The sequence below is a fragment of the Larus michahellis genome, chromosome 2 (genome assembly GCF_964199755.1).
Source record: "Larus michahellis chromosome 2, bLarMic1.1, whole genome shotgun sequence".
Classification (NCBI taxonomy): Eukaryota; Metazoa; Chordata; class Aves; order Charadriiformes; family Laridae; genus Larus; species Larus michahellis.
Genome location: NC_133897.1, coordinates 101,885,640 through 101,899,255, shown reverse-complemented (window position 1 = coordinate 101,899,255; position 13,616 = coordinate 101,885,640). Strand labels below are relative to the sequence as shown.

At 39.1% G+C, this 13,616-nt stretch overlaps 1 protein-coding gene across 4 annotated transcripts in view; it reads left to right on the top strand.

Moving 5' to 3' along the window:
- The window catches only part of ANKS6 (ankyrin repeat and sterile alpha motif domain containing 6), a 44,308-nt gene extending 31,117 nt beyond the window's left edge, over nt 1-13,191 (top strand). For 2 of the 4 annotated variants that reach the window (XR_012585674.1, XR_012585675.1), the window contains exons 13-18: nt 783-899; nt 3,916-3,983; nt 5,302-5,418; nt 6,339-6,435; nt 7,622-8,075; nt 12,415-13,191. Coding sequence is in view for 2 of the 4 variants with exons in the window: in XM_074576418.1 (XP_074432519.1) it covers nt 783-899; nt 3,916-3,983; nt 5,302-5,418; nt 6,339-6,435; nt 12,415-12,464 (449 nt within the window). In the remaining 2 variants the exon portion in view is untranslated. Of the gene's footprint in view, nt 1-782; nt 900-3,915; nt 3,984-5,301; nt 5,419-6,338; nt 6,436-7,621; nt 8,076-11,666; nt 11,823-12,414 lie in introns of those variants that run through there. The other 2 variants (XM_074576418.1, XM_074576420.1) reach the window with 2 other exon arrangements.
- The last annotated feature ends 425 nt before the right edge of the window (nt 13,192-13,616 follow it).

Genomic DNA, 13,616 nt, shown 5'->3' with positions numbered 1-13,616 from the left:
TTATTAAACTTCTCAAAAAAAAATGAAAAAAGTAACGACTCAATGTTTTAAATAAGAGATGGAGGTACATTTTATCTGGTTTCTGCAAGGGGCACTTTGTACTATTTTGGGTTTTTTTTTAGCTGATTGTTTTGGTTTTGATTTGGTTTTGTTTTCATTTATGCTGACTTTGTCCATTGACCCTGTACTTCCATTTGATACTAAAGAGAGGTGATATGTGACCCGCTTTCTGTCCTGTTATCATGGCTTAGCTGTAACATATTGTACTGACTGCTGGAGAAGATCCTTTCACATTTTAGTTAGTGCCATTTTATAACGATGGCTTGATAACATGAGAGTTGTTGGTTTAGAACTATATAAAGGGAAGAGAACTTGCTGTCGGGTAACAAGGGAATTCCCCAAGCTATCAGCTGTTAGATCCTCACCTGGAGAAGCCGAGCTTTCTGGCTGTACCACTAGTGCCATGATACAGCGAGTTTCCTCTGGAGCAGTGTGACAGGTCGTCAAAAGCTGGAGTAGTTCTGGATTCATTGTGCTAGTAAGCTTTCGTAGTTAACTAGTCCTTTAATTCAAGGGCTTCTCTGTGAGTTGATTCAGCAACAAAGTACAAATGCTCATAGGCCCATCAGTAATCGGAAGAATAAGTACAGAAGGCCTGCAATGTTAACTTTTCTTTTTCTTTCAATTAAACTTAAATGAATTAGAAAATTGATTTGCATTGAATATTACTGCGAAGGAACAGCAGGCAGCAGAGTTCAGAGGTGTGTGTGGTTTCTTTTTAGGTAACCACATGGTGGACCATCAACAGCTTGTCCCTATTCTGAGAACCAGTGATGTAGAGAATCATGAAAGACGAAACTATGTGAGAGTAAAAGGAGGCTCTGAAAACTTGGAGAAAGGTAATCTTACCCTACTACTACTGAGTAGTACAAAAGAGGTGCTAAATACGAGTAATGTGGCAGAAGTAGTAGGAGCTCTGAGAACCTTTGCTTTCTCCAGGCATGTAGGTAATGGGACAAAATTCGAGTGAAAAAGGAAAGGAGAAACAATACGCTATGCAAGAGTTGTAAAACTGAGAGGTTTCGGGTTTTGTTCAAACTTAATGTATAATACAGGCACTTGAAGAGGGAAAGAGGAAAATAAAACATGAAAGGCCTACAGCTGAAAGCCTTGTCTGTGTTTGTGAAAAGTGTTACATGTTGTAGTTGTTTGTGACAGCGAGACTCTGGGCTCAGAGACCCTGAAAGCTTCTTCCCATATCACAACCTATAATTTAAGTACATCAGTGTGATTAGAAATTAGAAGGCTAACTAACAACCTAAAAGAAGAAAAGGTTAATAATATAAGGGTGTCTAATGAAACTTTTATTTTCTTTCTGTAAAATGGTATTTTTCATCAAACTGCATGGTGAAGTTCTCATGCTATGTTTTTAAAGCTGGCTACCTTTTCCTGTGAATTAACCTCAGTTAATTTTTTCATGAATTAACCTCAGTTAAGCTTTTAGCCTGAAACCACGCCAACCTTTACAAATCATGGTAAGCATACCAAACTTATTGGTCTTGAGGTAAAAACCCAAAGCCCTAGCAAAATATAAGACTCAACTAGAATTTTTCACTTCAGTTTTCTGTGAGCTGTTCTATGTAAAGAAGGAGGCTCCAGAATGGTGCACAGAAAAAGTGTGTCCATCTCAAGATGCTTGATTTCTTTTTAGAAGCTTAGAGAGGAAGCTTAGAGAGTCAGATTCTCTTTCGCATTTCTACTGATGATGAAAGAAAAGGGACAGTCAAAAGACAAATAAGTGAAATAAATAAAAGCAAAGTATATTTGGGAATGGAATAGTGATGTCTTTACATCGAAAGTGAGTTTATATGGGGAATATTAAATATAGTTTGGTTGTGTGATGTAATCATTCATGTTCTTCATTTTGAATTTGACTCCTTAGTTTAACTGGCTGCTTTGGTACTTCTGGGGAAAAAAAATAAATTAATCACTTGTGACAGCAAAGCAATAAAAATGAACAGAATCCTTAGTTGAGAGAGGTAGCGTGTAATTAAGAGAGGTGATGGTGAGTTATTCTGAAACTCCACTTACACTTTTAAACTGGCTAATCGCATTTTAAATGTGTGGGAAGAGTCACTATCAGGTCCTCCAACTTTTAATTGCCTTAGACTTTGAGAGGAAACCCAATATCTAGTGCTGTTAGCCTTGGAAAGTAAGCTTATGAAAATTAAATTCTGCCCTGGTTTCATCATAGCTGGACTTCAGCTCTCTGTGTGCAAGATGCCCAGATGTGAGGCACTTAGGGAGAAGAGATTCAGATTATGATGAGTTGACCTTGCCTGGATGCCAGGTGCCCACCAAGCCATTCTTATCACCCCCCCTCCTCAGCAGGACAGGGAAGAGAAAATATAACAAAAGGCTCGTGTGTAGGAGGACAGGGAGATCACTAAGCGTTAGCACCACAGGCAAAACAGACTCAACTTGAGGAAATTAATTTAATTTATTAAGAGTCAAATTAAAGTAGGGTAATGAGAAATAAAACCCAAATCTTAAAACACCTTCTTTCACCCCTCCCTTCTTCCTGCGCTCAGCTTTACTCCTGATTTCTTTACCTCCTCCCCCCAAGCAGAGCTGGGGGATGGGGAGTGGGGGTTATGGTCAGTTCATCAGATGTTGTCACTGCAACTCCTTCCTCCGCAGGGGGAGGACTGCTCACACTCTTCCCCTGCTCCAGCATTGGGTCCCTCCTATGGGAGAAAGTTCTCCACAAACTTTTCCGGCATGAGTCCTTCTAATGGGCCGCAGTTCTTCATGCACTGCTCCAGCATGAGTTCCTTCCACAGGGTCACAAGTCCTGCCAGCAAACCTGCTCCAGTGTGGGCTTCTTTCTTCACAGGGCCACAGGTCCTGCCAGGAGCCTGCTCCAACGTGGCCTCTCCACAGGGTCACAGCCTCCTTTGAGTGCATCTACCTGCTCTGGCGTGGGGTCCTCCATGGACTGCAGGTGGATATCTGCTCCACCATGGACCTCCATGGGCTGCAGAGGGGCAGCCTGCCTCACCGTGGGCTTCTCCATGGGCTGCAGGGGAATCTCCGCTCTAGTGCCTGGAGCACCTCCTCCCCCTCCTTCACTGACCTTGGTGTCTGCAGAGTTGTTTCTCTCACATATTCTCACTCCTCTCTCTGCTGCTGTTGCACAGCAGGTGTTTTTTTTTTTCTTCCCCCTTCTTAACTATGTTGTCCAGAAGTGCTACCACTGTTGCAGATGAGCTCAGCCTTGGCCAGTGGCAGGTCCGTCTTGGAGCCAGCTGGCGTTGGGCCTGTTGGACATAGGGAACGCTTCTGGCAACTTCTCACAGAAGCCACCCCTGTAGCCCCCGCCAGCTACCAAAACCTTGCCGTGCAAACCCAATTGAAGATACACCCTTGTTGTATCACAGTTTTGAATGAGCAACTGGGTGGTCGCTTGCTCTATGCTTCGCCTTCCTGGATGATGACATGGAAATATGCCATTCAGTTCATGGCCTGCTTGAGGAGTTTTGCTGTCTAACCTGCACGTCTAACCTGCTTGTCCCCACCTGGGCCAACCACCTGCGTTTTAGACGTTGAAATGCCTAAGTTGTCCTTAGTGGTTTGTTTTTTTAATGAAGAAGATCAGCGATATAGTGGAAAGATTTTATCCTAGCAATCTAAGAGTAGATAGAATTCCAGTATACAGAAATAGGTGAGAAGACAATAAGCCAATATTTTAATTTCTGATGCAGAATAAATGTAATTGGGTTTTTGTTAGCATATATCACTGCATGGAATACATATTTTAATATATACTTTCATCAGTTAACAATGCGGAGAACACAAATCTTTCTTAATCCATGGGGTTTTTTGATGTTTTCTTTTTCTTTTCTATTATTACAGATGAGCTGACTGGCATCCTTAAAAAATTGTCCCTTGAGAAATATCAGCCTATTTTTGAGGAACAAGAGGTATGTCTTTTTTAAAAGATTTAGTTTTTAGTGTTTTAGAAAAGGTAGGGTGCAACACACATTGCATTAGAATTGTGATCCAGAGTCTCACATTTCAATTTTTACAACCATTTCTGGTTGCAGAGAGGATATTGAAACTCAGACCAAGTGGTATTTCTGGCATTCTCAAGGATACTGCAAATACCAGTGCTTTTTACACTGAACATACAGTTTCGGTACAGATAGGTGCTTCAGATATCCTTTTTCCTCTCTGTTTTTACACTCTGCTTTTCTATAGATGTCTATATCCAATATGGCTAAACAGTTTGTAGGACATAATGTATCATCCCTGGCGTTACAGCTGGAACCTCATTTGCAGGTGGAGAACAGCAGGGTGTGAGTCACTGAGATGGCTGCTCTCTCTTCTTTATCTGCTATGAATAAGCAACAGGAGAATTAAATTGGGGAACTTAAGCATCATTGTGGATGAGGTCTGTGACAGAGACTTGCCTGAAGGATGCAATGAAAGGAAACATTGCTGAAAAAAAGTAAAAGTAATTCATTACACTGTTTAAAACGATATCAGATGTGAGCAATAATTGTGTGTTTGTTTGGCCAAAGGCAGAGGGTAGTGAGTGAACATACAATAAATTGACATTGCTGCAGAGTTCAGGATTCAGCACCACAAACACAAATTTTTTTTATCTGCATCACAATACACTGGGCTTATTTTTGTTCCCCTACACGATAGGCAAGGGAGCATTTTGTAGAAATGAATATTCTCTGTGTGTGAAGGTTATATCAATATGAGAAGTTTTAGATGTTTGTTTGTATCACCGCCTTAGGGATGTGTTGATATGATAAAAACCTGATATATGAGCAAACCCTAGGTTTTCCTTAGGAGGCACTGGAAAAGTACACACAATATTCTGAAATTCCAAAAATACTTGGGGGGATGTGGAGGGGGGAGAAAAGAGAAGAGAGAAGTCTTGGGCTTATTCAACTAGCTGGTACTGTAAGTAGAGCAATTTTTGTGGAGAGTATATATTTTGTACTGATAGAGCTTGTCTGAAAAAAAAATAAAAATTCATTAATATTTTAAATATACTATCAGAATGAATTGAATTATTAGCAGCATATTTAAAACCTGACAACAGAGTGGTAAAGTGGGTACCATTTGGTGCTGGTAATTGATTAAAAATATTTGTGTGCGCAATATTTACAGTAAATCGATACAATTAAAAAAACCCCACCGCTTTTAACCTGTAATAGTGAATCTTTGCCTAGGTATATTTATCTTATATTTTTTCTTTGATATTTTTTTTTTTTTCATATGCAGGTTGATATGGAAGCCTTCCTTACACTTACTGATGGTGATCTGAAAGAGCTGGGTATTAAAACTGATGGATCAAGGCAGCAAATTTTGGCAGCTATTTCTGAACTGAACGCAGGAAAGGTACGTTTTGAAGTACTGTACTTAGTAAGTCAATTCAAGGTTTGCTTATGTTGTTAATTCAACATACATTTCAAAATTCAATTGCAGATGTTAGTTAGGAAAGCCAAATGAATGTTTTCCAAACAAAATATTTTATGTATTTGATTAGTGAAAAATATCTTCCTTTGTGGTACTCCCTGTTCTCTTTCATGAACTCTTTCCAAGTTCAGTTACTGCAGGGTTCTCTTACAGACTATTGGAAATTTTATCAGAAGCTACTGGTAACATAAACGTTGGCAGTACTGCAGTTACTGAACATTGATTTCAGTGATGCTAAAGAGAATCATCTGGCCACTATAGTCCAGCTAGAGATTATAATGTAAAAGGAAAGACCTCCTGTGTTTTGCTTAACTGTTTTTGATTTCTCTGTGATTAGGTAAACAGCACTTCTCATTCCTTGCACTTTTTAACTTCATATTGACATAAACGAATGGCATGCAGTAAGCAGTGTTCTTGTCAGAGGGATTATGGACTGGAGCATCTCTTTAAGTAGGCTTTTTGACACTTCTCAGCTGCTTTTGCAGTTTTGAGGTCCATTCTCTCTCTGATACTGGAAGCTTAGCTAAACAAAACATAATTTCCCCAAGTTAGGATCAACAGCAGCAAGTGATGAGGCTAAAAATTAGGGGAGGTGAATGATGCTCCATGCTATGAAGAAAATCATTAAAATGTTTCTATTGCTTTCTGGTACTTTCAGGAAAAGTTTACTGTAAGGTTTTCTACATATCTGGGAGATAAGGATTGGTTATTATTCCTAATAGTACACTGTGACTCTCTGGGCATAGACACGCAAATTTACACTTTTTTTGTGAACTCATAATACTAATTTGTTTAAACAGAAATTTAAGAATACCTTATTGTAATTTATTGTGCTTTTACAGGGACGAGAGAGACAGATTTTACAAGAAACTATACACAACTTCCACTCTTCCTTTGAGAGTAGTGTCAGTAACACACGACCTCCAGGTCATTCCCAGTGTAAGTGGCACCTGAAATTAATTGAGAAATGTTGATACTTTTAATTAATACTGTCTAGAAGACAGAACGTGACGAACAAACCAGTTAACTGCTTTCTGGGTTAATGGTTGTTGGGTATCTGTGTCTTTTGCTGAGACTAGAGATTTCAAGGTAAAAAGGTAGAGCTATCTGTAAGATTTTTATATACACTTCAGTATTGTCTGAAATAAGCATAAGATTTTTGTTATGCATTACTAAACACAGAAAATTGTTGTAAATATAGCAAACTATCGTATACAGTATAGTGTATATAGTCTGTATATATATATAGCAGCAGTGGGAGGTGCGTTTCTGAATGTTAGATAATTTACTTTTGCATACTCTTTATAGAAGACAATTTTCTTTAGTGTGATCAAGTAGATTAAATATATTCGAGGTTTACAATTTACTATACTGGCTTAGATAGCTATGTTAATTATGTTAATATGATTGCTATTTGGGATATGATAGCATGTATGTATGCATTAAGTTATTTTGTATAGGTAATGTTTTTATATGATTGTCTATAGATGGTTTCTTTGCAGTGTTAAAAGCAAGCCATTGCTGGAGAAACTGTCTTTAAAATGTGCTATCTATAATCAAAATGTACAGAAAAGTGTTGCTGACTTGTAACAAATTAATACATTTACTAGAGTCACCCCTAGGTATAAAAGTTGCAAATCTCTGTCCTGCCAGCCACCTGGGCCAAAAGCAGATATGCATCTGTTACTCAAGTTTAAGGAATGGGGCAAAACCTGTTCATACATCTATTTCTGGATCCATGTTCTAGGAGGAATGTGAAAGCCATTGAATTCCTCAAGAAATTCACGATGTTAAAGTGCCTCTTATGCTTCTTCAGTTGATTATTTTGCTGCTTGCATCCACTCACAAAATCATATAATTTCTTTAGTGTTTATGTGAAATAATATTTCAGGTATTTTATGCTTTGGAGGCCTTAATAATGAGCAAGTGCCAGTTGTTGCAGTCTCAGTCAGCTAAATATCACTAGGTACTTGGTAGCAGGTGTTCTCCTACTGTTGTCTTGGGCATTGCTGGGTAGTTTGTCAGTGTGGGCTACTTTCTATATTCTTTATAGTCTACTTGGCTGAAAGCCACTATCAGGTGTCACTGCATGCATTGTGCAGCTTACTTCCCATTCTCAGAGTAGCCAGCATGTGTGGGAACTTCTGGATGCCTCTTGATAACATCCCAGACTTGAAGAGCCTCTTCTGTAGGTACTACTAGGTGGGCAGAAGCTGCTATTTGGGATTTGATAACATGGTGCAATGAACTGGAATTACTGAAGAACTGAAGAAGCACACAGGTGTAACGTGTCTCCAAGCAACTTGCTAACCACGGAGTTTAAGTGTCTTGAAGACAGCAAAAGATAGTAATGGTGACAGAGAGCTGGGGAGAACATCCTTCTGTAAGAATGGAGGCAACAGTTGCTCCTGCTGACCACCTGACAAGATGCTGCAAGGAGGCTGCCATTGGAGATCTAACTTTTGGGGTTTTGTGTGTGAGAGCTCCATGAAATAGATTTGACTGTGAAACAGCAACAGAAGCACTAACAGAGAAGGAAGAGGAAGAAAACACGTAGATAAAAGAAGCTTCCGCGCCAGGTAAGCTGCTTTGTAGTGTAAAAAGTAGCAGTGGGACCCTTATGCAGTCTCTGGAACTTGAAGTAATTTCCAAGATTATCTAATGTTTTAGAGCGTAAGAGCAGCTGTACCAAGTCAGATCCAAGGTCCATATAGTTGTGTTCAGCTTTTTCATCCAGTCTCATTTGACGTTGATGTGAAGAGCTGCTTGCTTTCGTTTGCTGTGAACTTGCCACGTCTTGACTTCTTTTGCTTCATCCTACTGGATCAGAAGATACAGTGGACAATTGTCCTCTCTTCACTGCCTCTGTGCTACTGATGATTTTACAGATACCCATCATACTCTTCCTCAGTCGTGTTTTTTCTGTCTTCAGACAGAAGACTTACAGGCTGCTTTATCACTCTCTATACCATAGTTTTTCTGACACTCTTTTCCTTTTCTACTGTATCCTTTCAGATTTGGAGATATCAGCATAGCATAGAATATTCATGATGTAGGCATACTGTGGATTTACACGTGGCCCAGTGATACTTGTTTTTCAGTTGTGTTCTCTGTTTTCGGTTCTCTTGTCCTTTCCTAGTTATTTCTAGTACTCTGCTTTTCCAGCTATATCTGAAGACTGAATTGGTACTAATTAGAACTATCTCTTACCCAGCTCATCTACTGAGTTCAAGCTCAGACCCTATCATTTTATATAACTACTCAAACATTGTTTTTTCCGTATGCCTTACTTCATATTAATTCATATTTATCTTAATAAAATTTTGTCTGCCATCTTATTGTCTAGGCACTGATGTCTCATGAAGTCCTTTTGCCAGTCTTCTGTTTGCCTTTCTTTTTATTTACATGGATAATTTATGAAAGTTTGTCACTTCACTCTACATGCCCTTTTGAAATCAAATATTGAATATCCTGAGTCCTTGTGTAGATCTCTATGGAAATGCTAGTGGTGAGTCTGTCCACTATGGAAAAAATCACTGTTTACTCCCACCTCCTGTCCTCTACCTTCGTAGCAGATAATGTATCCACACAAGAAATTTTCTTTTTTACCCTGTGTCTTCCTTACTGTCTTAAGAGACAGCTTTGGACCTTGTGAAATGCCTTTTAAAAATCAAGTGCATCTCTTTTATCTACAAGACTGTTGACACCTTCAAGGAATTCCAGTAGGTTGGTGAGGCAAGACTCTTCAAATCCCTTTGTGATTGTTTTCCACAAATTTCAGATTCTTTGTTCACGCTAATCTGCCTGGTACTACTGGCTATCTCACCGGCCTGTGTTTCCCTGGATCTCCTCTTGAACCATTAAAAAAAATTAGCATCATTTTTATCACTTCTCAGTTATGTGGCGATGTAAACAAGAACCTGTGCTCTGTACTCAGCAGTTCAGCTGCTTAATCCAGAACATCCTGCTTAGCAATTGGTTATTATTTGCTTTGTGATACCTCAGACTCCCACATAAAGGCGGCTTCTGAAATGGCAACCTTCCTGAGCTTTTCAGTGGTGAATACATTTAATTTTTCTGATGTGAACTTACTTTTCTAGCTCGTTACACTCTGATCATTGATTGGTATCATGGCATTTGTAACTGCCTCCTCTGATGTGTTTGAAAAGTAGAATGTGAAATTGTTCTGCTTTTTGCATGGTCCACAACCACTGGTTTCTGTAGAGCTCTTCCTAGAAGCCTGTCTGAACACCATTAGCAAGAAAGCCAGTCCATGGTTTGCCCTTTTAGAAAGCTAGGTGTAGCTCACAGGATAACAAAAGCATCCTGTTCTAGCTGTGTCAGTATTATTGTTTACACATATATCACTGTGATTTCCTCAATATTTTGAGTAATTTTAAAAGCTCAATACCTAAAAGGGAGTGGCTGCCAGTGAAGCTCTGCTTCTATGAAGTTTCCAGCCTGTAGGGGTGTGAAGAAGATAATGAAATAACAATCTAAATGTATCCGTAAGGCTCAGTAATGAAAAAGCAGGGGAAGAGAAAGTAAATCCTCACTTTCTGGAAATGTGGCTTATAATTGTGGAGGTCTGTAAGCTGACTGCCGTCACCAAGCCTGCGAATGTCTACAGCTTCCGCACCCTTCCCCATCCACAGCTCCAATCTCCACTTGGTTTCACGTCCCCCCAAGATGGCCCCAATTCACACTGCCCAGGCTCAGCCCCTCTCCCGCTGCCACTGCGTCAGGAGCTGTTGCTGCTCTGTGAAACCTGCTATGAGATGGCAGGCAACAGAAATACAAAAGCTTCTAGAAGAGTTATTTCTGGAATGGAAAAGAGAACTGCAGTGATTATCTGCATTTACGCTTCTAAGGAATGCAGGAGAAGGAAAACAACGATAGGCAGAAAAAGTAAAAGCAAGACTACCAGAAGGAGAGGACTGATGGTATAACCAATTTCACGCAACAGGCTTGTTTAGAGAAGATACTACAGTTTCTTCTCAATGTATTTTTTGGCAGTTCAAAATCAGTTTCTGGCTTGTATCCTCAGCTAGCTTCTGGTTGAGCGCCTCCTGCTGAGGTCATTGCTTCTGAGCTCGCTGTGATACTCACTGCAAGAATTTGCAGAAAAGTTGTTGAGCATTTGTTGAGTTTTGGCAGATGAGCTATTTCAATTATAATAAATCTCACAGCTGGGAGAAAGATTCCTTTGTACATCAGTTGCTGTGGCAATGCCTGGGGCTGGGAGTGAGCTGATTCTGCTTTATGGAAAAGAGGCTTTGACATACATTTGTTTTCTGTGAGAAGGATACTGAGACCACATCCTCCTCACCCCACATCAGTGATACCAGGTTAGGCTGCGGGAGCTCCGTATTCCAATCCTTGCCTGAACTGCGTAAGGCAGATGACTGCCTTAACTGCAGTGTAAATAATTCAGTGGTTACTGGACCCATAAGCCATTAGGTTCAGGGGCACCATAGTTCAGACTTTTTGAATGCCCAATTGCCAGAACTAATTGTTTAGCGTTTTGGGGTTGTTTTCTTTTTGGGGGGGAGTCAAGATTCATGCAGTCATCAAGTGGATAATGAAGAGGTTGAATAGATCTGAGAGTGGTCTGCAGGTTCATTGAAAAAAATGACACCAAAGGAGAGAGCTGTATCTCAACACAGACTTGCCAAATCAGAAACAAAAAGCTGAAAAAAGTTCATGTGAATTCTATGAAATTATATGGAAAGAAAAGGAGAAAACCAACTGAAATTATTTCTCCCAGAAGAGAGAAATCCCATGTGCTAGTTACAATATGTATATAAGGAAGTGTTACATTTTAGATCTACTGATAAAAAGTGGAAACAGTTCATGGAGTTCCCTTGTCCAAGTCTGGGGCTTGTAACAGAATTTGCCAGTTCTACAAAAATGACATGAAAAAAGCAAGAGAGCAGCCAAGGTTCATACCCTGAAGGGCACAATCCTCTTTTTCTCCTAGGGCATTTCTTAACCTCATTATGAAAAAAAAATTAACAAAGGTTTGTTGGAGCTGGAGCTAACTGCCAGTTAGCTTAGTTTACCTTCTAATATCAAGGTTTACTGAAATGCTCAAAAGAAAAAGATGAGCCTCATCGCTTGGTATAGACATCCAGCTGCTCCGCCTAAACATAACACTTCTCTTACAACAGGTGGGAAGGAAAGAGAACGCCCCAACATCTAGTAGGAGCGTTGAATAAAGGGAGGATTTAGATACCAGAAGAACAAACTGAATATTCTCCAGATACAAGTTAAATGAAGAGTATCTATGCCTGTGATGAAAAAAGAATATGATGCCATTCAATCTATAATCCTTTGTGGTAATTCTGGTGTTCCAGCTTCTCTTTACATATAATAGTACGTTGCATATTGATACATACTTACACATATATATCTGCAGATAGGTATATAGGTATTTTAAAAGATGTGACAGAATAAAGTGTAAGAGAATGTGGAGTCATTTTTATATTTATATTCTACTGTTGGATTCCACGTGAAAAATACCAAATGGAAATTATCCAAAGGAGGGAGTTAGACTAGAGTTTGCAGAGTGAGAAGTAAAAATAGGAGCAAAACCAATATAGACTTGAAAATAAAAATCATACAGGATTCAAGTAGTCACTTGCTGGAAAGACACGCATTGAGAAAAGAGAGATGCTGGAAAGGTTTGTAGCCGTAGATGGCCTTTTCACATGTGACTTTGACTTTTCATACCTTCTCCCTGCAGGAGAGGGCTTAAGATGAGTAAAATGAAAAGGTTCAAATTGTTGGAGTCTGGGATAACAGTGATACTGGTAAACGTGGTCTTGTTTCTGCTAGTTTTGGAATTACTCTGTCTTCTTTAAAGGTCTGAGTCCTGGTTGCAGTTTTTCAGATTTTTTTTTTTTCTTTTTTTTACAGCACCTGGCTGCTCTGTAAAACCACAAGAAGCTGTTTCTCCTAAAAGGTAGCTACTGGAAAAAAAACTTTTTTTCTTATGGTGAAGTTTGGCATCTGACTGAGTAAATCCAAGTGTACAAATGAAAATTTGAAAAATTAAGTCCTAAGTACAGCTATATAGGATTTTCTGCAGTAATGTACTTAAAGTTCAAATGCCACAAAGAATCAAAGAAAATAATAAAGTGATTGCTTTTACAATTCAGCCTAAGTGTTGAATTGTTCAAGGCGTCAGTGGTCTGGATTGAAGAAGAACGAAGTCAGAAGGGCAGGAAGAATGAATGACCGTATAAGAAGATTCATGTTTTTATTCTACTACTGCCCATAGATGAAGAAGCCATAGGAGGCCCGCAGGGGCATGGTCAAGAACAACAAAAGAGTGGAAGAAGGCATGAAAACCACCACAAAATCTGAGAGCTTCTACATGGAGAAATATATAAACTGAATATGCCTTTGTTGACTGAATACAGATAAAGGAGTCCTAATTGAAAATGTAATGGTTTAATGAGAAGGAATATAAAGAAAAAGTAATGCTGCATTCTGCATTAACCAAAATACACTTTATCTATTCAATAGTAAGAGGTTAGAACAGCAGTAAAAGTAAATATGAAATACCTATTTGTAAAAATAGCACTTTATTTAAGGAAATGCATAATCTGTCACCAATATTTAAACAGAAATAGTGTTAAAATATTTTATATTGCTGATTGGTTGTTTTGAGAATAAAGCCATTTAACTGATTGATACTGGCTGGGTTTTTTGAACAGCAACAGTAGCAGATCCTTAAAATACATTTTTATAACTTTGTAATAATTTTGAAAGGGCTATTATAGTGGAAATAATTTTCTGCTTAGTAAATTGCTTAAAAAATTTTTGTTGAGCAATTAAAATACAAGTCATCAGAAGCCTCTGACAGTATACTCACAAATATTTAACTGTACCACGGGCTGAATTCAGTGTGAGTCCAGGAGTACTAGTGTAAAGCCAAGAAGATCTTGGAGCTTCAGTGCAGGGGAGTGACCTGAAGTAACTATTTCTGTACAGAACTAAAGATTTTACATTTCTCCACCCTCATCACTGTGCTGGTTTTATGGAGTTTAGCAGAAATAGGGATGGACGTGGTTGTAGTGACAGAGAGAAGAGCACCGGTGAAAGCGGTGATGCCC